This window comes from Juglans regia, chromosome 8, assembly GCF_001411555.2.
Source record: "Juglans regia cultivar Chandler chromosome 8, Walnut 2.0, whole genome shotgun sequence".
Lineage (NCBI taxonomy): Eukaryota > Viridiplantae > Streptophyta > Magnoliopsida > Fagales > Juglandaceae > Juglans > Juglans regia.
The window spans coordinates 7,740,698-7,768,293 of record NC_049908.1 but is presented as its reverse complement, the minus strand read 5'-3'; the positions used below and the strand labels follow the sequence as shown (position 1 = coordinate 7,768,293).

The following is a 27,596-nucleotide window of genomic DNA, read 5'->3' as shown; positions in this document are numbered from 1 at the left end:
CATCATTGGATGCCATTCGGGCCTTCATTCATAAGCGATGGAATCTTGATGGAGTTCCAGTCGTCTCCAACATGCGGCATCCTCGGAATGTTTTTATTCGAATGATTTCAGAAGAGGATTGCAATAAGGCTCTGTCTCGTGAAGTCAATGATATCGATGGAATTCCTTACCGTCCATTCCACTGGACTCCAGAATTTAAAGAAGAAGAAGAACCTTCGCTTGTTCCGGTGTGGATTGTACTTCCAGGTTTGCCTCCAAATTACTATCATGAATCTTTCCTTAAAATTCTTACTGCACCTATTGGTAGATTTATTAGAAGTGATAACTCTACTCGTTGTGTTACTCGGACTGATGGTGCTCGCATCTGTGTTGAAATGGATGTTGCTAAGACACCGTTACTTTCTTTTTGGATTGGAATGCCTGGTTTGGGAACTAGCAGAAAGCAAGAAATTGTTTATGAAACGTTGCCAGCATTCTGTTCTAAATGCCATATACAGGGACATAATTTAAAGACTTGCCGTGCTAGGAAAAAAAATGTAGGAAGTAATGTGTGGGTTCGGCAAAAAGATCCGATCGTGGAGGAGCCGACGGATAAGAATAATATTCCAGTTCTTGAACATACAGAGGTTGAGTCAAAAGAACCAGCTGAGGAGGATCGGGTGTTAGTTGTTCAAACGGATAATCTTGATCATTTGGAGTTGGAACCGGAAAAGGATCAAGAGGATAATCTTGAGATTCCGGAAATTGCGGAAGAGATGATTCCAAGAATTATGAACGGACATTTGGCTTGTGCGAACCGTTTGACGGAAACAGAATTAGAAACAGATATGAGGGAGGGAGAAGTTATTCCTAGTTCTGCAGAAAAAGAAGTATATGATGGACCTGCGGAAGAGGTATGTCTGGAAGATGGCTCGATGTCTGATCCGGAGCCTGAGAAATGTGCGGAAGTTTTTTTGCAGGAGAAGGAATATCACTCGGCTGCTGAAGATGAAGTTGTTAAGCGTAAATATCAAAAGAGGCAGTTTGAGAAGATCCGTAGTTCTAGGCGGGTGATCACTAGAACACAAAAGTTTTCTCAATGATTGGATCAATTTTAGTTTGGAATGTAAGAGGTTTAGGTACCTCTAAGAGACGATTACAAAAAATGCTGTCTAAATATAAGCCAAAATTGATAGTGTTGCTGGAACCTTTTCAGAGTGTGGTTAAAATCCATAGTTTCATGCGGTTATTGAAATTTGATGAGGCGATATCAAATGAGACTGATGGTGGTAAAATCTGGGTGTTTTGGAAAAATGAATTGGATGTGCAGGTGGTTCGCATGAGTTCGCAGTTTGTGTCATTATGCATTACCGAAGGAAGTAATCATTTCTTGGGTAATTTTATTTATGCAAAGTGTAATAGGCTTGAACGACAGCTGCTTTGGGAGGAGTTGAATTCGGATAGAATGGGTGGGGAGCCGTGTTTCTTTGCTGGGGATTTCAATGTAATTCGGTCGGATATTGAGAGGTGTGGTGGGCATCCGAGGAATAGAGTTGCAATTGATGAGTTTAATAAATGGATTCATCAGGGTGGGTTGTTGGAAATGAATTCACAAGGTGGTAAGTTTACATGGTGTAATGGTCAGCAAGGTTTATCTAGAGCTTGGGCAAAGCTGGATAGAGTTTTACTTGATGCAAATTTTCTATCTCTTTTTCCGACTGCTCATTGTTTGTATCTTCCTAGGACTACATCGGACCATTGTCCTATGGTTATAGAATTTTTAAGTGATCCTTTCTCTTATGGTCCACCTCCATTTCGTTTTCAGCAAATGTGGGTTGAGCATCCGGATTTTATGACTCTTGTTCAAAAGGTTTGGTATGAATCGGTTATTGGTTCGGGGCTGTTTAAATTAGCCACTAAACTTAAAAAACTTAAGGTGGCGTTGCGTGTATGGAACAAGAGTGTATTTGGGAGAACTAATACTCAGATTGCTATTCTTGAAGATAAGATTGAGAATCTGGAAAATTTGTTGCAGAGAGGTTGGGATGATGATATTGAAAGGGAATTAGTAAGGACTTCTAATGAGTTGTCTTCTTGGAGGATTAGGGAGGATATTAGATTGGCACAAATGGCTAAAATTAAGTGGAGAATGGGTGGTGATAGGAATACAAAATTTTTTCATGTGTGGTTATCTAATAAAAAGCATAGGAAAATTCATCAGTTAAGAACCTCGAATGGGTTGGAGTTTAATTCTCCGGAAGCAATTCATCTTGGAGCTGTTGATTATTTTTCTGATTTTCTTCAAAGATCTAATCCGGTTAGGGAGGTGCCTGATTTATCTAGTTTAATTTCATCGGTTATTAATGATGAGGATTGTATCCGGCTTTGTGGGATCCCTTCGTTGGTTGAAGTGAAAGAGGCTCTATCAACTATTCCTATTAATAGTTCTCCGGGTCCAGATGGTTTTGGCGCTGGTTTTTTTATGAGTTGCTGGGAGGTGGTTAAAGTGGATGTTTTAGAAGCCATTTCAGAATTTTTTCTATCAAAACGCCTTCCGAGATTTTATTCGGCTTCTTATATTGTGCTTATCCCGAAGGTAGATATGCCGTCGGGGTTTGATAAATTTAGGCCAATTAGCCTTTGTTCAGTTTTCTATAAAATTTGTTCAAAAATTATTGTGAATCGCATGACAGGTTTCCTTCCCAAAATGATTTCTCTTGAACAAGGTGCGTTTATACCTGGGCGAAGTATTTTTGAGAATATCAGTCTTACCCAGGAAATGGTTCACTCTCTGAAGAGGACGTCACATGGTGGTAATATTATGATTAAAGTTGATATGGCTAAAGCATATGATCGGGTGGAGTGGCAATTTTTGCTTGAGGTTTTGAGGTGTTTTGGCTTTCCTTCTTCCTTTTGTGCTCTGATTAGTGCTTGTATTTCGAATGTGTGGTATTCTGTGATGCTTAATGGTACGACGAAAGGTTTCTTTCAAGGGAGGCGGGGTTTGCGCCAAGGGGATCCTCTCTCGCCTTACCTTTTTATTATTCTTCAAGAAGTACTTTCTAGACTTTTGAAACAAAGCTTTGATGGGAACAAGATTGGAAAATTTTCCCAAGCTAGAGGTACTCCTCATATTTCTCATCTTATGTATGCTGATGATATTGTTATTTTTCTGAATGGGGGTAAGAAATCGGTTAAGGAACTTTTGGTGGTTTTTGAAAAATATGAAAAATGGACAGGTCAGCAAATTAGTAAAGAAAAGACGGCTATATTTTATTCTCCTAAAATTTCGTTAGCAAGAAAGAGAGATCTTAAAAGGCTGACAGGGTTCTCTGAAGGTTTGTTTCCTTTTAAATACCTTGGGGTTCCGATTGTTTTAGGGCGTCTTAAGCATGAGCATCTAGAGGAGATGATTAACAAAGTCTGGAATAAAATCAGTGGTTGGAAAATGAAATTATTATCTGCGGGTGGGCGCTTAATTTTACTTCGTCATGTGCTGTCTAGTATGGCTTTACATATTTTTGCAGTTTTACAGGTTCCTCATTCTATTATTAAAATTTTAAATCGACTGTTGAGCACATTTTTTTGGGGTGAGATTAATGGTAAAGGAAAAAAAAAGTGGGTGGCTTGGGAGAATATTTGTAAGCCAATAGAGGAGGGTGGTCTTGGTTTGCGGAATTTGGGAGATATTCAAAGAGCGTTGCATATGAGGTTTGCTTGGAATCTTTTGAAAGGAGAATCTTTGTGGGCTAGTTTCTTTAAAGGAAAATATGTGGGAAATTCGAGTTGGTGTCTTATTGATATGAGAAAAGGTACGAGGTTTTGGAAAATGATTGTCAAAAGTATTCCGAGTGTTTTTAATAATTCTAAATGGAGAGTTCGAGATGGTAATATTTTATTTTGGTATGATAAATGGAGAGATGAGGGTCCTCTAATTGATGAGTTACAGATAGTGGGTAATCCGATGTTGCAAGTTAAAGAGTGTAAGTTGTCCAATAGTTGGGATGTGGAGTTTTTGAGTACGTTAGTTGGTCAGGATAAGGTGGAGAGTATTATTGAGGCTTTGGCTGGGTGTAAGGGAGGATCTGATGTATTGATCTGGATGAAGAATGACAATGGGAATTTTTCGACTAAATCCGCTTGGGATTATATTCGGGTTCAAGGTTCTAGTATGGAGTGGCATCCTTGGGTATGGCATAAATTACTTCCACTTAAAGTTTCGGTTTTAATGTGGAAGGTGTGGTTCATGGCATTAAGTGTTGATGATCGTCTTCGGCGCATTGGGATCCAGATTGTTTCTCGTTGTGATTGTTGTGATGAAGGTAATTATGAAGATCAAGATCATGTGTTACTTACAGGGGAATTTGCATCAGCTATATGGCACTTCTATGGATCTATTTTTGGTATTCCTATTGGTCGTACTTGGAGGGAGACGGTTCAAATTTGGTTTCGAAGGGCATCTTTTAATTCTCAACTGGGATTAATAGTGGGGATTTTACCGTCTATTATTACTTGGCACCTTTGGACTAGACGTTGTGCTGCACGTATGGAGGGAAGGTTCCAGTCTATTTTTTCGGTTCGGCTTTCTATTAGTAGATGGATGGGAGTTGTAGTTCGAGATATGAAAAAGGTTAGTAATTGTTCCAGACATGATTTACAGGTTTTACAGTCATTGAATATTCCTGTTTTGGTTCCTATTAGAAAGCATGTACAACCAGTGGCTTGGCAAAAGCCAGCTCATGGGTGGTTTAAATTGAATACAGATGGGAGTAGTATGGGTAATCCTGGTTGTTCAGGGGTGGGCGGTATCATTAGGAATGATCGTGGTCTTATGGTTTATGCTTTTAATTCTTCTATTGGGATCGGTACAAGTAATAGAGCGGAGTTGTTAGCTGTTCTTCAGGGGCTCAAAGCATGTAAGGAGTTGGGGATTAATTTTGTGGAAATTGAATTAGATTCGCAAGTGGTGATTTCGTGGTGGCATAGGAGAAGGTGTGGTGTGTGGTATTTAGAAGATTTTTGGGAAGATACGTTGTCCCTCATGGATTCTATGGTGTGCGTTGTTCGTCATGTTTATAGAGAGGGAAATAAAGTTGCGGATTGGTTGGCTCGGAGTGGTGCATTGGGTCTTAATTCAGAGTGGAGATTTGTTAGGGAGGTGCCTAGGGTGCTTCGTGGTTTAATCCGTTTGGATAATTTGGGTTTGCCTTCTTTACGTTATCGTTAGTGTCTTGTTCTTGTGTAATGTTTGTCCGTTTTTAGTAGGTTTGTAATTTTGTTTTGTAATTTTGACATCTGGTAATATTGTTTGTAATACTAGGTGTCGGTCTGTAACCACGGTATTCCTCCGCCACAAGTGAGGGTTATTAATAAAATTTGGGACGGGGTCACTCATGGACAGGTGGCTTCGACTCTTCTATAAAAAAAAAAAAAAAAGCAGCTTTGAGGATTGAAATTAATAAAATAACAAAAGACAGGCTTAAATGCAATTAAAGATATAACCAAGGTTAGGACGAAACAATCACTACAGGAAATATCAAGAAGCTTATTAAAAAATATTTGTAAGTTGAAAAATCCAAGAAGGATGACAGAACTAAAACTAAAGCAAAGACTACCACTACAAGTCAAGCCCGAAACAAGTACTTGCTCCTATTCTCATGGAGGATGGATATAGATGGGAAATACATAGATGATAGAATTAACAGAAACTGAAAACTAACAACTAACAAGCTAAATTAAACATATTCACCTCATTAATTTGCATTGGTTGTAGGCATTGTATTTGACACATCCATAGAATTTCACCCTCCCGAACAAGTTCTAATGTTCTATACAATAAAGAAACAAAATAAATTATATAAATTTACATAACATAGTATTATAGATCATAAAAATTATAAAATGAAGTAAATAAAAAACATACCCATATCCAATTGCCTCTCAAAATCTTCTACCTCATCCATTAAAGTCTTAAGGCTGATTAGAGTAGAAGAAGAAAGAAGCCAATTCTATGCACAAATGAGAACCTCAACCATCGATCATTGGAGATAAATTAATTCGGAAAAGATTAAGGACAACCCGCCGTGCTAAATGTAGATTCAGAGGCCACTGTAGATACCGATATTGCAAGTATATCGCGTGCAACTTTTGAAAACACACGATATTTAACTGAATTAAGCTTCCACCGAATAAGAATGTCAAAACTTGCATATATCTTCTTCCTCACAACTTTCAGCTAGGTATCTATCAACTTCACATTTGTTTTCCAAAGAGTTTTTCAATTGTAACCGTTGCTTAAATCAGGCTATTCTTTGTGCCGTCCTTTCCTTAACTCTACTTCTATATGTAGTATTTACATCTTCATGTGGAGAACTTGTGTGCTGCTGGTCATGCTGTCATAACTTCGAATATTATATTTTCTGGTGCAAGTTATAAATTAAAACTATATATATATATATATATATATATTATGCATATATGAATAGATCCAAATTAAATTTGAGTATATATTCGAAATATGAAAACACTTGTTTTTAATATATGCATGTCACATATATATATATATATATATATATATATAATTGAACATGTTTTTTTCCCTACAAATTCAATATTAACTTATTTTTCGGTCATTTGCAGATGATCTTTGATTTTACAACAGCGCAGCTGTTCAGTTATGAACCAAACAAATCAGGGGAAAATATTGGTGAATCTTTCGACAACTTTTTGCAAGGACTCATGTCATTCCCCGTAAACATCCCTGGTACTGCTTATCATAGATGTCTACAGGTACATAATCCCATCTGATCCCAACTTAATTCTTATATTTTTCAAAATCTAAAGCACTCTGATCATTAAGACCACCTTTAATTCTTTTGAATACGTATATATTAATTCCATTGTCATACAGAACCAGAAGGCGGCGGTGAACATAATAACCAACACACTAGAAGAGAGAAAACGTAATCCTGAAATTCGCAGAGGAGATTTTCTTGATCAGATTTTGGCCGACATGAAAACGGAGTTGTTCTTGATCGAGAAATTCAAAACCTACATGATGTTTGAGCTTATCCTTGCAAGCTTTGAGACTATATCAGCAACTCTTACATTAGCCATTAAATTAATTACAGATAATCCTAAAGTCTGCAAGAATTAACGGTTAGTGGCAGCTCATGCATGCAGATACAGTACTCATCAGAAATACCTTAAGGCATTTTGTTTTTTACATCATGTTATTTTGTTAATTAGAAGGAACATGAAGCAATTGATCTTAACAGCAGAGAAGATGCCGATTTTGGGCACATTCTATATATCTTACATTTTATGGATCGGCATGCAATAAAGAAACTACTAATGAATGGTTAAAATATTCTCAAAAATTGTGTTTTATGGGTCATCGACGTTATCTACCATCAAATCATGCATAGAAAAGAGAATGTGCTAAGTTTGATGGGAGAATAGAGGATAAAAGAGTTGTCTGGGGAAGAGATAGTGGAACAACTGGTACATATTAGAGCGAACAATTTTGACAAAGGTCGAGGAAAGAACAAGAGAAAACGAGGAACAACAAAATTGAATTGGGCAAAACATAGTATTGTTTTTTTTTGACTTGCCGAATTGGTCGTCCTACATGTTGCGACATAGTTTGAATGTAATGCACATAGAGAAGAATATTTGTAATAATATACTGGGTATATTGATGAACATAACAAAAAGACGAAGGACACGATCAAGACGAGGAAAGATCTTGAGAGAATGAGAATTAAACATAATCTACATTTGCTGGAGGAAGGCAATAGGGTGGTCATGCCCCATGCATGTTTTACGATGACGAGGAAGGAGAGGATGGGCTTCTGCAAATGGTTGCAAGGTGTGAAGTTGTCAGATGGTTATGCTTCAAATATTGGTAGATGTGTGAGTCCTGATGATTGGAAAATTAGTGGATTAAAAAGCCATGACTGTCACGTATTTTTGTAGAAGTTATTGCTTGTAGGAATTCGTGGGAAGCTGACATCTAATGTACGTGTTGCCATATCCAAACTCTGTATGTTTTTAAGGATTTGTTCGCTCGGGTAGTAAATCGAGATGTGTTGCAGAAATTGGAAAAAGATATTGCTACTATACTATGTAAATTCGAGCAGATCTTTCCACCATCATTTTTTGATGTTATGATCCATTTAGCAATACATTTACCGCGAGAGGTACTGTTGGGTGGACCGGTGCAATTTCGTTGGATGTATCTAGTTGAAAGATATTTGGGTTGACTGAAGCGCACTGTTGGGAGTAAAGCCAGAGCTGAGGGTTCAATAGCAGAGGCTTATATACACGATGAATGCTTAACATTTTGCTCTTTATATCCTCGTGGTGTTGAGACACGATTTAATCGTCAAGAGCAAAATGCTGATCTTGCTGCTCCGCCTCCTCGTGAGCTATCAGTGTTTTCCTAGAATGTACAACCTTTGGGTGCACAAATGGGTTACAATTTAATCGAAGGAGAGTTGGGTAAAGTTCGATGGTATGTGATAAATAATTGCCGGGAGATTGATGATTATCTCAGGTATGTCCTTCCATAGTTTGTAAAATTCTAGTTTTTTTCAAGTTTAACTATAACTGTTGTGCTCAAAATATACATCTTTTGCATTTATCTATAATAGTGAGCACATGGACAAACTTAGGACGGAAGGCATAGAAAATATAGAGGCAAGACACGAGGAAGAATTTTCCGGATGGTTTAAAGAACGTGTATGAACTAAAATTATATATATGTTATATTTTTAAACTTTTAACTCTGGGTAACTCTTAATAAATATATACTATTTTCATTGTTAAATTTTGGAACAACGTGCTCGTGATCTCGGATCAATTTCTTCTTAATTATATGCACTGGCCTGTGGTTCCTCAAATAGAGCACTTCGATATACTGTATGCACAGCTCGAGGTTATAGATTCCATACTCTGGACCGTGAACGTAATAGAAAGACTCAAAACTCTAGTGTATTAGTCGAGGGAGTCATGGAATAGATGATATTGACTATTATGGTGTCATACGTGATATTATCAGATTAAAATATCTGGGTGGGTTTGTAACATATGTCTTTAAATGTGATTGGTGGGATGTAGGTGGTGGTCGGGTTTCGATACATAGGGATAATTACTTTACGAGTGTCAATACTGCATCTAAATCATACGAAGATGATCCATTCGTATTGGCTTGTCAAGCTACCCAAGTCTATTACTTGATTGATCCAATGAAAAGTGCTGATGAAGATAGTGGAAAGATAACTTGGCGAGTCGTACAAAAATTTATCTCTCGAAATATATATGAAGCAGGAACGAGTGCAGAGCACGAGAATAGTGGAGATGAAGATGACACTCCGATTGTGGAAGCATACCAGGAAGATGGAGAGGGTATTAACTTATTTGTTGACCTCAGTGCACTCGAGTTGCTCCCCTTGTGTAGAGATGATGTCCCACCCGTCCATCTCGACCTGTCCGTATTAAATGATCATTCAATTCAAGTAAGTGAGGAGAAAGAAGAAGAAGAAGTATCGGAAGATGAAGACGAATCAGAATCCGGCCAGGAGGTGGATAAGGAGGATGAAGAAGAGGTGCATGATGATGATGAAGATGTTATTGAGGAAGATTCTGAAACAAGCATGGAAAATACATCTGAAGATGAAGAATAAAAGTACTAAATATTTTATTCGTATAGGTGACTATAAAATATATTTGATATAATTAATCATTTTCAAGGATGCTGCCAAAACGACAACGAAGAAATATGCCTTCGCCAAGTCCAAGTCCCGAACCCATTAAGGACTCCCCACTCGAGGAATCTACTCCTGAAGATCAAGTTAATACGGAAGAGAATAATAGTCAGTCGACACCTACCAGTAAGGAAATATTGTCATTGATAATTAATTATATAATTAATATTTTTGTCTCAATAACTATATAACTATAATTATACTATCTATTATCATGTAGTTGATGCATCTGCACGTCGCGGTCGTGGCTATACACATGACATCTCTCTTGAGAGAAGTAGAAGGCACGAAAAACTCAAGATCATCATTCCTGATAATTCCACTGGAGGAGTGGATGATAGTGCATCAGCGCTTTCCTCCTATATTGGCATAGTAGTTCGAGCTTATACTCCATTTTATGTGCGCTCATGGCGAGATGTTCCGAATGAGATTAAAGAGCACATTTGAAGTCGTGTGTTGGTGAGTTTACTTTGAGAGTACATTTTTTTCAACTAGATTAGTATATCATATTTTTGACCTGATTCACTTGTTAGGATGAATTCGACTTCGATTTTGACCGTAGTGAGGATTTGAGAATTGTGAATGAGTTGATGGCTACACTATTCCGACGTTACAAGGGACGATATCATGACCATTTTAAGAAGTTTGAGACGTTGGAAGAGGCTGCGTAGTCTCCTTTCCAGCGGATGAAGTTAGATGATTGGAGAAAATGTTGTGATCTTTTTGCGTCTCCAAATTATCAGGTATTTTACATTTATATCTTTTAATTATTTACATTCATATTCGTTCTATATATTATATGTATATATATTACAATTAATATTCTTAATATATTTTGTAGCACTTGAGTTCTACAAATGCACAGAATAAATCCACTCTGACAGTCCACAATCATACCGGCTCAAGGTCATTCCACCATCTTGCTGAAAAAATGGTAATTAAAAAATTATAGAATTCATTTATTTTTCTAATATTCATTTATTTAAGTACTAACATTATATTTTTAAAATTGTGTATGTCGCTTTGTTAGAAACGTGATGATCCTGAAAAGTTTTCTCTCATTCATGTCTATGATGCTGCTCACACTAATGAGTATAATGAGTGGATGAATCCTGTCGCTGCCGATAATTATGTAAGCAGTGTTAATTTTGTTAAATAAATTATGTAACATGTGAATAATTTATTTTTTATTTCTATTTCTTTTAATACGTTACTTATTAATGATTATTACCTTTAAAATTGCAGACAAAAATGATGGAGATGCAGTCGGCTTCTGGGGAATGCTCCCCTAGTGACATAGACATATTCACGCAAGTACTCGGACTGTAGTCTAGTATGGCAAGAGGTTTGAGACGATCTATTAAGCATAGATGTTCATCCTCCTCAACCTCATCGACTTCACAAATTAATAATCTTACCAAAGATTTAGAAGCTGCATGGCGTGAGAATGAGTATATGAGGTTGAGACAGCAAGAGTTAGAGTCTCTCTTAGAACGACAGTTTCATTTAGAGACGCGTTTGCAGGACCAACAGAGAGACCAGGAGGAAAGAATATGCAATGAAGTCCAAGAGCAAGTGCAACGGGAGATGATGATGCAAATGGAGCGCGTTATGTCGTTGCAACAGAATCGCGGTGGGCGAGGAAAAAAGAAGAAATAAATTTTATCAGTATTTGTGGCTAGTTTTAATATCTAATTTTAATATTTTATAAGACATTGTTACTTGTTAATTGATGGTATTTAATATGATACAATTTATATGCTTTTAAATTTTATGAAATTAGTATTTCTGATCTGTACGTTCGAATGTAAATTAAAATCGTTCGAACGTTGGTTTACATTCAAACCAATGTTCGAACGTGAATACATAAAAGTGGATATTAACATTCGAAAGTAGGCCTCTACCTTCGAACGTACTCACACTCAAACGAACAAACCGTTCGAACGATTAAACGATCAACATTCGAACAAAGCTCCGAATGTACCACTTGCATTCAAACGCTCATTCGTTTACATTCGAAATAACGTCCGAACATTAAACCCTTTACGTTTGAACATTGGTCCATTAACGTTCGAACGGGTTATTATAATGAATGATTGGACGCATAATCTTTCGAACGTAAATATGATACGTTCGAACTATAATTAACGAACGTCAAATTCTCTCATTCGAACGCCAATCGGTCGGGTTTCCGTTCGAACGTTCAATTTGACGTTCGAACGTTACCATCAACTGTCACAAAAAGGGTAACATATATTCAAATGTTCAACCAAACCGAACACTTCCAACCATCATTAAAAGTATTTTTAGTGACGGTTCAACAGTAAACCGTCACTAATTATTTTCTATGACGCACATTAGGTAACGGTCGTGGTGACGGTTTCAAACCGTCCTAAATATTTTTAGTGACGTTTTAGCAATTTTTGATGATGGTTTTCTCTGTCATAAAAAGTAAATTGTGTTGTAGCGATGGTGTGTTGATCGATCAACGTGATATATTAAAAATTCCTTGTTCAATTGAAAAGTACGTTAACATCACTTTTATTAATGAAGGGTATACGGTTCCAAAGGGGTGGGCACTTATGGTAGTTCCTTCTGCCCTTCAACGTCTGAACCCAAGAACATACGAGGATCCTCTAGCATTCAATCCTTGGCGATGGCAGGTACTGCAATATGTAGGGTCTACCTCACGTCTAATATATTCGCTCTCCAGTCACCAAAATCATTATTCCTGATCGGTAGAATTATATTAAGATACGTACATGGACTGAGTTTTGCTTCATTTGATGACTCTGATGATGAATTAAATATAGGACATCTCTGCGAACGTCACAGCGAAGAATTTCATACCATTTGGGGCAGGCATGACGTCATGTGTTGAGCAGATTTCAGCAAGGTCTTATGGCTGTTTTCTTTCACGCCTTGGTCAGTGGGTCACCAAATACACGTACGTACGTACGTACTTTGTACATCATGCACATGCAGCACTTTACATTATATATATATATATATATATATATTGAGCAATTAAAACTAATTACGAATACGTACGATATATTATATATATATATATATATATATATAGGTGGACTGCTATCAAGGGAGGCGAGGTATTTCGGTCCCCTACTTTAGGATTTGGAAATGGTTTTTCACATTCAGGTTGAAGCAAAGCATGACGGGTGATCATGATTTATATATAGCTACATATATAATATCCGATATCGATCGCCATGAATGGAGTATGCAGATCAGCAAGACGCCCATATATACCTATATATAATATAAGCAAAATTTACAATAGTGTATTAATGTTATTGTATTCTGCATCTACAATGTAATATAATTATATATATATAATATAATTGAAGAAGTTGGATTCTAAATCCAATATGATCGATATTATTATTAGGAAAATTCTAAACGCAGGCATGATTCGGGCTTCCCCACGGACGACTTCCTACGTGGAAACAAAACGCACCGTTTTGGAGTAAATAAAATTGTGTGTATTGAGTCATCTGATATGCCTGCCTTCTGGAAACAAAACGCACCATTTTGCATTGTTACTTCGATCTGTCTCCCTCCCAAGAACTCTCTGCTCTCTTTGCCCCTACGATTTCAAATTCTTCTTCGTTTCTCCCGGACTCTTCGATCTTCTTCATTGTTTCTCTTCATTTCTCCTTACAGGAATCTCTCTCCTGCCTGATCTCTCTCCCAAACCTAAACCTAAGCCTAACGCAGCTGTGCGACGCCGAGAAAGATTTGCACTCTAGCTATCCACCAAGCAGCGTCATCCTAGATAACTTTCCCAACCCTATATACGTGTATTAATTTTTAAGAATCTCTCCATTTCATGCTATCCAATATCTAAACTTAAATCAATATGGTACATTTTATTTAAAATTAGAAAGTTGCTAGATGGAATTGGAGAATTTCATTGCTGCTATTCTTATCCACAGTATCTATGTTTCGCTCTTTGTAAATCTGTATTGTTTCCACTGCTCTTTTGAGCTTTTACATGTTGGTAGTTAACTGAATATCTCATCACTTTTCATGTACTTTCAGTTACAAGATTATAGATGTTATCAACATGGGGGGTTTAGGTAATGCTAAATCAGTCCAAGTGCTGCAAAAAATGTAGAGGTTTGAAGTCACTTCCAATAATTTTTTGCCTATTTTTCTCAATATTCTTAAGATTCATTATTGGTTCTATGGGTTTACACAACATGATGTAGCTTTCTCTTGTTCTTAAACTGTAGGTCACAATAGGAGGCAATCCTTGTCCTTCTCCTTAAACTCTTCTTCACTGCTATAGAAACCTACCTAGTCTTCATCTCTGCTCTCATTTGAAAGACACATCCATAACTATTGCTCTTTGATAACATCAAATACCAATCACTTTTTCTAGAGCTAAAAATTGATTTAGAAAAGTCTTTCATTTGCTAAATACCTACGCTGATGCGCAATGAACTAATGAAGATAATTATTAAGTCTCTCATGCTATTCAGTTCTGCTTAATGAGTAGATACATTTCTGGGGGATCTCTTTGCAGTCTTTGTGCCTTCATGGTATGCTGAACAACTGTGTATTGTTTGTTTAGAAACATAATTATTCTAAGATATTTTAAAATTACTTGGCTACTATTTTATTACTATTAGAGAGGGGGGCCGGGGGTGTCTGTTGGAATTTGGCCTTCTTTTTTTTTTTCTTCTTTTTTTTTTCCTTCTGATTTTCAGTAAAGAAAGTATTGGCATTTGGCATTGATCTAATACCATGCAACATAGAAGACCATCTTTTATGGTGAATATATGCCTGAAATATCCACACCCCTAAATTGTTGTCTAGGAGCAACTTGCTTTGGTTCACCGATGCCAATAGACAGCAGAACTCTTAAGTCTGGAATCGTCTTATAAAAAAAGAGTATGGCTGTCCTACGCATTGTGCAGATGCAAGCTTACTTCCCAGCACATCAAAGCGTGACCTCACCTAAGTATCACACTGAGGGAAGAAGTATAGGTTTATATGTTACTATAGGTTTATATGTTACTCTTAATCTTTGAAAGAAGAACACATGTAGTGAATGTTGGAAAAAGAAAAAAATCACCAATTATGAAATAGTGACATTTATAATTAGGAGAACAGTCATGTTGTAACGCCCCGTACCCGAGAGTCCGGAGAGTTAACTCATGTCACTTAAAAATCATTTTTCTTCCACATAGTACATACTCTAATTTTTCTCTATCGCACAAAATACTCATATATTTACATCACTTACTTCAGAATAACGATTCTAAGACAAGACAAAGTCTTAATATAAACATTAATCTCCCGAAAAATCACAACATCAGAACACAACAAGTTTACTGAATGAAAACCATCAATACCCATATAAACCTTCTATGCTTAAACCATCATTCTTAACTCTTCTCACCCATGCTCCATATCTTTGATCCTCAACTGAAACATTCAAATCATCTGAAAATATTGTGGAGATAAGGGGTGAGTTATCAACAACTCAGTAAGCAGAGAACATATACTAGCATGTAAACATGAGCCTTTTCAGAAAGTTCAATATGCAGAAACAAAACATTTTATTTTTATATGCAGATCTCAGAAAACGTGTTATCAGAAAATCAGAGCGACTTTTCAACATTTCATACTCAAGTCAACAATTCATATTTGAGGATCCATTTCATATTCAAAAACACTTTGGCATAACATAACTGAACATATTCATCTTATCATATCATATCATATACCATGTTTAACCCCCGTGGTAGGGTTGTGCTATCCCCGGTGGCCAAACCAGGCAGTATCATGTGGTGAACTTCCCCTTTTTCAATCTCGGAGCCCCGAGTGTGCACACAGGAAAGAACACGTAAAAAGACCACTTTGTTTCCAAAGTGGGTGCACTCATATCATATCATGGTGGTACCAACCATATCACGTGAACAGTATCATCATATCAGAACCATATTCAGAACAGATAAGTATGCCAAAGTTTTATCATATCCATATCATATCAAAACACGTGCGAAACATATTCATATCATTTCTATTTGATCAAAAACAGATCCATATCATTTCATATCACATGCATAAAAATGTCAATGATATCATATTCGCTCTTTTGTATATTTCAGAAACATGTCAAATATTGCTCATGTCTACACATTTCATGTCAAAAACATTTCTTTTCTCTTTCATATGTATCTCATGAGGGAATGCAAAACATATACTGAGGTTGTTTTTCACTTTTTCTTTTTAAAACAACATGCATATTTTTACAAACCAACCTCAGTTCATTTCTTTTTATGCCAATCTAGCATAGGAACCCCGCTTACCTGGACGACTTAACTTTTCCAAAAATTTTCTCAAAAAATGTCGAGTCGACTATAAATCGTCACCTATAAAAATAATCACGTAATTTCTGTAAGTTTCCAATAGATCACATATGTCGATATTTAAGCCTAAGCTTCTTAAATAACCTATTTTAAATTTCTCAAAACTTAAAACCTTCATAATCCCAAAATATATCATTACTTCATAAAATCACCAATATCCACCACAACCCACGTCATACCCAAAACACCAATATTTAAACCCGAACAGCCAACAAATCTCATAGTCTAAACCAATTATACTAACAACTCCATCACCCAATCCAATCAACCCCGTTACTCCTCGGACTCAGTCCGGCAAAACCAATCAGCAATTAAATACAATGTAATGTGCTAGTGCAGAAATACATTAAATTCACGAGAATTCTTTGAAAAATACTTACATTGCTATATAATAATTTCCGAAGGATCAAGAAACTGCAAGAAGTGGCGGCTCAGCAACGTAACAGTGTAAAATACATTCTGGCCGTGAGTCTCAAAAACCCACTTTTCAACGGAGACAAACCAAGACCCAAAATTGATAGGGTAGGGCCTAGAGAGGTCGGTGAAGCCAATGGTGGTGGTGGTTTGCCGTGGGTGGCGGCGCAAGGGGTGTTTTAGGCCAAAAATGCACAAATCGGAAATGGACTTGGTGGGGCTTCACCGGTGACGGATCGGAGCCGGGGTTGGATCCATTGGGTAGCTGGGAGGTTGGGGATGAAGTGGTGAAGAGATGGTGGCCGGTGGTGGCGCGACGGCGGCGCGCGAGCACAAAGAACGCCGCGGCTTTGTGGGGTGCGTGCGGGCTACCGGCGGCGAGGTAGGGGCTGGGATTTGGGGGGTGAGGTCGCCGGCCGGTGGGGGAGCTAGTCGGCTGGGCGGTGTCGCGCACGGCGGCGCGACGGCAGCGGGGAGGAACGGCTGAGAGAGAGAGAGAGAGAGAGAGAGAAGAGACTCGCGCGCGGGGAGGAAGACCAGGAGGAGAAAAAGAAAAGAAAAGAAAAAGAAAAGAAGAAAAGAAAAATAGAGGGAAAAGAAATGAGGTCCAAACCTCACATCTTGGGTCATAAAAATGATTCAACGGAAACGATTTTAAAACTGCAAGTGAAATAAAATAATTCAAACACAGTGATTAAATTGAAAATAAATAATTAAACCCAACAATAAGTTAATTTAATTCGAGAAGAAATTTAAACACATAACAATAATTAATTTAAAGAAAGCACTTCAAAAAAAATAATTTTCGTAAACTAAAAATCATAAAAATAGTCTAATTAAAAATCCAATAATTTTAAAACAAGAGAATAAATTCTGAATCAATAAAAATAATTCATTTATTAAAATACACTAAAATACGGGGTGTTACACATGTTGCTAATTACCCTATCTAATATCATTCAAGCGGTTAGGTATATTATTTAACTATTGTTTTCCCTGCTGCTTATTCTTAATCTATATCCTGGAATTAGACATATATGTAATTTTGGAAATAGAAGTGTGGCAAAATGCCTCTAGTAGCATATCATTAGGTTTCTTTATTATAATTCTTTAGTCATTTAATTTATGAATCTTTTGTGTTCTGAGAGCAGGTGGTGGTGTCCCTAGGAAGTGGACCATTTAATTTATGAATCTTTTGGTTGTTTAAGATATTCAAGTAATGAGGGTCCTAAAGTTTCATCTCATTGGCTATTGACATAGGAATTGAAAGTTGATTACAAGACCAATTTTCCATTATTGTTTTCCTTCTCTTTTATTTGAAATATTGGAGGTTTTATGAATTGTGTCTCATTCATAGCCTAATGAAACATGTTACTGAACCATGAATTCTGTTTTAAAGTAGTGAGAAAAGTCTGGACTAACTGAACCATGAATTTTGCAAAGGAAGGATTCGCACACTACAATATACAAATTCACTGACTATATTGTTGGAGGTGCTGTTGTATTTCGTTGACAGATTTAGAATGTCGTCATCAGTTGCTTCAACATCGTTGCATAATCATACATCGAGCAATGCTCCAATGTGCAGCTGTGGGAAACAAGTTGTACTTAGAATATCAAATACTCGAAGAAATCTGAGGCGAGCATTATTTGGGTGTCCATTGTATAATAAAGAGGCAGACACAATTAATAGTACTTGCGTGTTTCTATTTTCATATTAATGTTTTATTCAAAATTTTGACGTCAAACATACTTGATTATTTATTTATAATCAGGAGTTATCACACTGCAAGTTTTTCAAGTGGTTAGATAGTAGTGAATACAAAGAGCAAGCTCTTGTAAAGAGAGAAACAAAAGTATTAAGGAAAGAGGAAGACGTTAAAAAGAAAAAAGCAGAATTAAGGAAAGAGAAATAACTTAAAAATAGAGAAGCATAAGTATTGAAGAAAGATGAAGAACTTAAAAAGAGATAATAAGAGATCGGAAAGAGGGAGCTGACACTCCATAACGATCAATCCCAGTTTCGCAATCAAGAAGCCAACATGCGCCATTCACGCAAACTATTTCGTATACTTTGGCTAATAGCCATAGTTATTTACTTGTATTTGATACTCTCACTGCGTTGACGAGTTTGTATTTGTATCTTATACAAACTTAGCGTTTGTAAGTCGAGACTTTAAAATTATGTATTTGAGAGTTTATTCTGATTTGTATTTGATCTTCAATCCCGAAACTTTATTTTGTTTTAACGTGCCACTACTTTTTAAAAAAGTATGTATATGCATGAAATAACTTACCAGCTTGATCATTTTGTCAGAATATTTGACAGGACTAAATTACAGGTTTATTGATTTACTTTTTTTTTCAATTGGACATAAGAGGCAATATCAAACACAGTATAATCTCAACTCATAAACTAATGCCATTCACATTCAATCAAAACCACATAAATTGCGTACTTGGATACAAACTCAAATTTACTTAAATAGCGTACTTGGATACAAAATGTGCAAAACGTGGGCTCAAATACTAAGATATTATACAAAACTTACACTTTCACCACTAATACATAACATATTCCAACATACCAACACCAACACCAACACTCAAATTCCTACAAATCACCCCTAGCTTATAAATGCCAACAAACCACATCCAACACAAATTGTAACAAATCACCACCATCAACACACAACATAAGTAGGCATAATGGATATCTAAAATCTTGCTACAAGAAGCTTCTTGGCTTTCTTCCATCTGCCGTCTCCGGCTGCGTTCCATCAATTCCTAGTTGCATTTGTGAATATAATAGAAGACAAAGTACGACCAACATAAAAAACCACGAACTATACAATAAAATGAATTCAAGTAGTAATTGTACACTTTCTTGTGCCCCATCACTGGAGTTTGTACACTTTCTGGTGTTCCCATCACATCTTGTTGTCCACTTTCTTGATCCACCATTATGGGAGTTTGTGCATTTTCTTGCATTCTCATTCCCGATAAACGAGTTGGTTTCCATTGTTTTCCAATAGTTCGGTGTCCAAACTACACCTCTAACAACATAAAAAATATTAGAGTTCACAAGTAAGTGGAAATAATAGTATATTATCAAATACTCGAAGATGAACATCAGGTAATAATGACAATAACTATGCTCTCACCGTTCTGCTTTTTCCCTTAGCTTTTTTCTTATTCACAGCCTTAGTTTTAATTTTCTTCAATTGTTCCTCCATCGTCGACATCCTCCTCTTACACGGGGGTCTTCCCTTGCCTCTGACAACATGGGGACTTAGCACCTTTTTGGAACTTCCTTCCATGGCTACATTCACGGTACTTCTTCCAACATTGGAATATATGTTGTAGGGCTTCAAAGTGCACCATACCTCATTTATTGCATATAATTTTGAAATCATTTGCTCAATATGCCCATCGCACGAAACTGCATTTGTTATTACCTCACTGAAAGTTTTCAATATACATTTATACCTAACAGTTTCGGGTCTCTGATCAGCAACGTCATAACTGCTCAAAATAATAGTATACTTACGTTTTATGTCTTTTCTCCACCAGTCTAATATATACTTTTTCTGCAACTCATGGATTTTCTTAGCTGAAAAGATGGCAAGAATATGTCTATATATTATCATTTGCATCTCAAACAACCCACGAACACACTTCGCCTCACACTCGGCCTCATTAAAGTAAAGAGTTTACGTAACCTCCTTGATGAAATCTTCAGCCTTAACTTGATCATCGACCACGTAAGTTGCGATTACTTCATCCATTTTCTCGAAACGACAATGACAATATATCATTCCCATTATATCTTGTTGAACCTCCCTAAATTTTGCATTTGTGTATACATCTTGAAACTTCTTCTCAAGAACCAAGTGTGATATGCAAGGAATAGTGAAGTTAACTGAATTAAAGTCAACTTGGTTTTCGTTCTTAATTTTTTTCTTGAGAGCATTGTTGAACTGATCAACAAACTCTTTAAAGTTTGTCCTAGCATGCACGTAGCCATCGAAGAAAGCATTCATGCTCTCACTGCGTTGAGTTGTACTCATTCCAGCCCAAAACGAGTTCTTTAAATATACTGGCACCCAAAACTCTCTTTCCGCATATAAGCTTTGCAACCAAGCTGAAAGTATCCTTGAGGCTCTTCCAAGAATTCTCAAACTCCTCGATTGTAAGGGAGTCATAGACACAAGATAGCAACTTATTTTTCAGACCACATTTGTATTGACCATAGGAACCAAACTTCTCTGGGACCTTTTGCAATACGTGTTACAAGCAATATCTATGCCACGTGTTGGGAAAGACAATGGCGATCACATTTTCATTGCGTGATGATCAATTTGTAATAATAGTATTCAACGCTTTTTCATCCATGCAATCAAGCCAAGTTTTAAATAACCAAACAAACGATTCTGTATCCTCACTTGAAATAAGGCCTACACCCAAAATGATTGATTGTCCATGATGGTTTATACCCACGAAATGTGCAAATGGCATTCCATACCTATTTGTCAGGTATGTAGTATCGAATGTTACCACATCTACAAAGTATTTGTAGGCCCTTCTACTACAGGCGTCCACCCAAAACACACTTTTCAGTCTATCATCCTCGTCAAATTCCATGAGGCTGAAAAAGCCATCATTCTTGTATTGCATCCTTCTAAAATACTCAAACAACGCTTGAGCACCACCTTTACCAAGGCACAGGTGTCGTGCCTTATCAATATAGTTACGACAATCTTTTTCTCCAAATAGTACGTCATCAAATCCACCCACCTCAATCACAAGAGCATGGAAACTCTTATTCATCCGTATGCCACCTCATCATTTGTAACCAACACCCTCCTAACAAACTTATTAACTTCTCTGTTGTATCTGAAAAACTTAGATTTTCTTGGGCTGAGCACATGATTGTGTGTGTTAAATATAGATGTGACACAGCTTCTCATCCTTTATCATGACATTCATCATTGCCTTGCAGTCTGTCTTGCTTGTTGGCCAAGGCTTTGAGACATTTGATGCCCTATTTCATGCCTTGCCACCCCGAGCACATCCCATAGTGACATATTTCACAGTCCCATCTTTCTCTCTTTTACTCCTTTGTGTCATTACTGGAAAATCACATCGCTTTCCATAATATTTATAGTAATTCATCAACTCATTATCCAACTCAAACAGCATTCTTGGCTTTGGCTCCTCAGTGATATCACCCCATTAGTGACAACCTCCTTGGTATCAACCGTATTACCTAAAGAGGCAGTAGACTGCGCTTCAACTTCTATCGAGTCTAATGTGGCCTCATTAATTTATTCAACAGAGTTACTTTGTTACACTTTATTTTCCTGTAAAATAGGAGAAAAAAGTATTATATAAAAAAATATGTTCTGGATAATGTAAAGACACTGCATGTGAAGAATCCAAGACATCACCTCACTGCCACATGGATATGAGTTGGTAGAAGTTGGAGGAATAAATACTGGTAAAGCCAAACACGAGCTAGCAGCGGCACTAGCGCTGGTTTGTACACTAGATCTAGCAGCTACACTAGAGCTGACACTACTTACGGAACTAGACAGGAGAGCGGAAGTAGAAATCCATGGGTGTTGCTGCAATTTTTCAAAAAAAAATATAAACATAAATAGTTAGACCAATATTTAAGTATAACATTAACTACAATAAATACTCTAAAAAATTATAACTTAATTGCTCCATAGATATGAGTAGGCAGTTGGAGGTGGTCTCATCATTGGAATGGCAGAACTATACAAGGCAGCAGTACTTGACACTACAGCGGAACTATTTAAGGCAGCAGTACTTGACGAGGCAACGGAACTACTCAAGGCAGCAATACTTGACGTGGTAGCGGATGTAGAGTTCCATGGGTGTTGCTGCAGTTTTCCATAAAAAATTTAAACATAAATAATTAGACGAAATATTCAAGTTCAGAAAATTAAAGCACACTAACTACAATCAATATTCCAAGAAATCATCACCTGGTTGCTCTATGGATATGGGTAGGTAGTTGGAGGAGGTCTTATCATTGGTATGGCAGAACTATACAAGGTAGCGGTACTACTTAGGGCAGTAGTACTTGACGTGGCAACAACAGTAGAGCTCCATGGGTGTTGTTGCAGTTCTAAAAAAAAAATTTTAAAAACAAATAATTAGACCAAATATTCAAGTTCATAAAATAAAGCACATGAACTACTTTACCATCCAACGATCACCTGGTTGCTCCATGGATATGGGCTGGCAATTGGAGGAGGCACAAAAGGTAGTAACCACACATGAGGCATTTGACCGTAGTAACTTAGCATATAATTTGGAAATTCTGGATATAGTGGTCTTGATATGTCCTAACATATAGCAACATAATGTTAATCAACCCAAGTGACAATGACTACACATAAAATAAACACACGCCAACTGTTGAAAGATATTTACAATACTTGGGTTGATGGATTGGTGATAGGAGCTGTTATGTGGGATGCATCTTCTTTCTCTTTCTCCATCTACCTCAACAATGAAACCAAGTGGGTGGTTGTTAAAACAAGATGCGCGCACCTACAATATTATATTAAAATGACTTTCAATATGGCAATTAACTTTTTTTTTTCTATTACACATATATGGCGACCAGAAGTCAATATATCCATTTAGGACTTAGCTTAGCAGCATAATTTATTCTATACTTTTGAAATTAAAATTTTGTTCTATACAAGAAGTCAATCTTTACAAATATATAAGTAAAATGAAAAATCTTTACATAAATACTGCAGCAACACTGAATGCAACTTTTTACGATAAATCTTTATATAAATCTGCAGCAACATATATACACATTTTATACGATATTTTTCACTCAGCATTTTTTGAGTAAAAAAAATTACAATCAAGTTAGGCACTTTTTCAAACTGAATGCAAATGTCCATCTCGAAAAAAATCTCCCTTTCATGCATGACAATGCTTAAAACTTATCAACAAGAAAAAATAGAATAAAAAAATAGAAAGATCTCAAAAGAATTTTCCATTTTTTTCAAACAGCAAGTAACTTAATCAATGAGTCTGGAAAAAAAAAAAAAACTCAACGCGCTCTCACTGAAAATAAAAAAGAAATGGGAGCGACGACGCCGAACCAAATGATATGAACCCGTGGGAACGGAATCCCTTGAACCCACAATCAATTTGAAAACCTCTCAAGAAAGCCAAAATCAAGTAAATGGATGGAGAATCTAGACCCGATGAGAACTCGTTTCAAGAACCTAGATTATATTAAAATCTAGACCCGTTGAAGAACCCGTCCCAAGAACCCAGATTACAAAGAAGGAATGCCACAAAGGTTGTGATTTACCTTTGATAAGTTCAAAAATTCAATTAAGAACAAGAGGAGTAAAACTCAACTCACAATGAATAAAATCATCAAATTTCATAAACTGATTAAAATGAGGTCACAAAGAGTATTTAAACCAAAACCTAATTAAAACCCTAGCCAAAACAAATCCTCATCTTCCAAAAATGCCCCTTAGTGAACAGTGTCGCGGCTACAGTACGACGCTATAGTAACTCGGCTACAGTAACCCTAATTCAAGTTCCATAAAATAATAAATTTCCCAACATGCCCTTGCATAGACCCTCTTAAGTGCTTCCCATAATAAACTCAATTATTTTAAACTAATAAAATAAGTCATTTAAATGAATTAAATAAATTGAAAGCCTTCAAGTGCCCAAAGTCTTTAAGTAATGTTGTTGCCATTTCCATAGCTTATCAAATGAATCAAAATTGAATTTTCATCATTTAAACCGTTGAACTTGTATTTGGCCCATCTGGAACTTGCAACATATCTTTAAAACTAGACTCACATTGGTTCCCATCACGAAACTTGCAATTATTTCTCAGTGTATCATTAGAAGTTTGTGGGGTTGTAGTCAAGTGGGATCAAGGCCAGCTCAATGGTAAGGCCATTTAGGCCATTGCCTAAGGCTCCCACCCTAGGTAAGGTCCCAAAAATAAAAATGAAGTATTTTTTTTAATTCTTTTAAAATAAAAATAAAAACAATTTCATTAAATAAAATTTTAAATAATTTTTATAGTTTGCAATGCGTGCAAGGCCCCATAATAGTAAATTTAATATTTAATATACAATGATTTTTTTTTTATAAGCAATACAATGAATTATTTATCTTTTAAATAATTTTTTTAAAATCTTGCTAAATTGAGACACAAAATCTGCATTGAGGTCTCATTTTAAGTTGTTGTAAATATAAATTCACAAAAACAGTATTTAAAGATTTTAAATAAAATCTCATTTTATTGTAAAGTTTGAAAATATTCCATATAATAATTTATATTTTATTGTATTATAATTACAAATGACTCATTTAAATCTCGCCTTAGGCCTCAATTTGTATTGAGCCGCCCCTGAGTGGGATGGTAATATTTATCGTCCATTGGAGCATCCGGGGGCATACTATTAATGTGGGACAGGAGAGTGGTGGAGAAAATGGAAGATTTTCTAGGAGATTATGTGGCGGCATGCTCATTTAAGAATGTCATAGATGAGTATCAATGGGCGTTCGCCGGAGTTTATGGGCCTAACCTTGATCACTCCAAAAGTTTACTTTAGGATGAGTTGGCCGGTATTGGCATTGTATGGGACCTTCCTTGGTGTATCGATGGAAACTTCAACGTCACTCGTTTTCTGAGTGAGAGATCGGGTGGTTTGGGTTTCAACTCACCTATGGTAGACTTCTCTAACTTCATATCTGAACAAAATTTACAGGATCTTCCTCTTGCAGGTGGCTCTTTCACTTGATCTAGCAACCGAGATCTTTCATCTTGGTCAAGGCTTGACAGATTTCTAATTTCACTAGATTGGGAGGCTCAGTATCTAGACCTCATTCAGAAGAGATTACCCAGGTTATGTTCGGACCACTTTCCCATCATGTTGAACTGCAGAGGCATTCGAAAAGGTCCAAGATACTTAAAATTTGAGAACATGTGGTTGAAGTCTGAAGGTTTTCTGGACATAATACGTCAATAGTGGTCATTATACCATTTTCATGGCAATTCTAGTTATATTCTAGCCAGTAAATTAAAGTCTTCGAAAAATTATTTCAAGCAGTGGAATGCACAAGAGTTTGGTAATGTGGAAAGCCAAAACATTGTTCTCTTGGAGGAGCTGAAGGGTTTGGATGGTGTGAAGAGGAGAGGGTACTATCTGGAACTGAGTGGGCACGCAAAACTCAATTGACTACAGAAATTGAACGGGTCTCTCTTTTGGAAGAAATATCTTGGCAATAAAAATCACGTGCTTTATGATTGAAGAAAGGGGATAGATGCAACAAGTTTTTCCACCAGGTGGCCAATTCACATAGGCGGAACAATGCTATAGAAACTCTAATGATAGACAGGGTGGCCTCATCCAACCAAACCGAGATCTCATATTACAATGTCAATTACTATGATAAGTTATTTTCGGAACAGTTTTCGTGGAGGCAAAGATCTGATGGGCTGGCTTTTGATGTTCTTGATCTGCAAGCTTTGGAACAACTTGAAAGGCCATTTGAGGAAGTAGGGGTCAGATTGATAGTTAAAGGTATGGCGGGCGACAAAGCCTCAAGTCCTAATGGCTTTACATTGCCTTTTTTCAAACTTGTTGGGATGTACTTAAAGAAGATATCATGGGGGTGTTCCATGAATTTCATGGAAGTGGGCTGTTTGAGAAAAATCTCAATGCAACATTTTTAGCACTCATCCCTAAAACGACCGGCGCAGTAGAGGTGAAAGATTTTCGTCCCATTAGCTTGGTGAGTGGGTTATACAAAATTTTATCTGAAGTATTAGCGAACAGGCTGAGCAAGGTGATGGAAAGTTCAATTTCGAAGCCTCAAAATGCCTTTGTTAAAGGTAGGCAAATCCTTAACTCAGTACTTATTGCTAATGAATGCCTAAAGAGCCATATTAAGTCAGGAGAGTCGGGACTTCTATGCAAGTTGGACATGTAGAAAGCTTATGATCATGTCAATTGGGGATTCTTACTTTATATACTTGAGAGATGAGGCTTTTTAAATGGCGTACTTGGATCCATTACTGTATCTCTACGACTTATTTTTTTGTATTGGTGAATGGCACGTCAAAAGGCTTTTTCAAAAGCTCCCAAAAATTGCAACAAGGGGATCCCCTTTCTCCACTTCTCTTTGTTTTTATGATGGAAGCTTTTAGTAAGATGATTGCAGGGGCAGTAGCGGGTGGTTTCTTATCAGGATTCTCAGTTGGTGAGGCAGCCTCAGGTTTGCTCAACATCTTGCATACTGATGATACTTTAATCTTTTGTGATGCTAAACATGAGCAAATTCGAGCTTTGAGGGCTCTTTTATTATGCTTCGAGGCCGTGTCAGGGTTGAAGGTGAATTTGGCCAAATATGAGGTAGTGCCAATGGGGCTTGTACCCAATGTGGAGAGTTTGGCGTCCATCTTGGACTGCAAGATATCTCAGCTGCCCATGAAATATCTTGATCTTCCATTGGGTGCAGCTTTTAAATAAAAATCCATGTGGGATGATGTGGTAGAAAAAATGGAAAGGAAATTAGTCGGTTGGAAGCGGATGTACTTATCCAATGGGGGTAGGGTGACTCTCATCAAAAACACTGCTTCTAACTTACTAACATACTTCCTCTCATTATTCCCACCAAGGTGGCTCATCGCATGGAGAAATTTCAACGTGATATCCTTTGGGGAGGGATAAAGGATGAGTTTAAATTCTACTTGGTGAAATGGGCCACAATTTGTTCTCCCATCAAAGAATGAGGCTTGGGTATTTGGAATTTGAAATCTTTCAATAATGTTTTGCTAGGCAAATGGTTATGAAGATATCACAATGAACGGGAGGCCTTGTGGCGAACCGTCATTGCTTTGAAGCACGGTGAATCATGGGGATGTTGGTGTTCCAACTATTGATTGCCAAGACAATGATCTTGTTTAACCGGCGAGAATAGTCATCTTAATAAGTCTTAG

General features: G+C 36.8%; 1 protein-coding gene across 1 annotated transcript; it reads left to right on the top strand.

The window, feature by feature from the left end:
- Positions 1-1,219: 1,219 nt before the first annotated feature.
- LOC118349174 lies at positions 1,220-27,126 on the top strand. The gene is made up of 7 exons (XM_035692747.1): positions 1,220-2,389; positions 6,619-6,768; positions 6,890-7,120; positions 10,992-11,060; positions 26,067-26,178; positions 26,256-26,489; positions 26,819-27,126. Exons 1-7 carry the CDS (start codon positions 1,220-1,222, stop codon positions 27,124-27,126), a joined length of 2,274 nt encoding a protein of 757 aa, XP_035548640.1.
- Positions 27,127-27,596: the final 470 nt, after the last annotated feature.

Bases quoted from the DNA above. Each gene is read 5' to 3' on its own strand.
- LOC118349174 (XM_035692747.1), top strand. From the start codon at position 1,220: ATGCGGTTATTGAAATTTGATGAGGCGATATCAAATGAGACTGATGGT. The intron at 11,061-26,066 runs GTACTCGGACTG...TTTTCGGAACAG, and splicing joins ACATAGACATATTCACGCAA to TTTTCGTGGAGGCAAAGATC. The intron at 26,179-26,255 runs GTATGGCGGGCG...ATGTACTTAAAG, and splicing joins GGTCAGATTGATAGTTAAAG to AAGATATCATGGGGGTGTTC.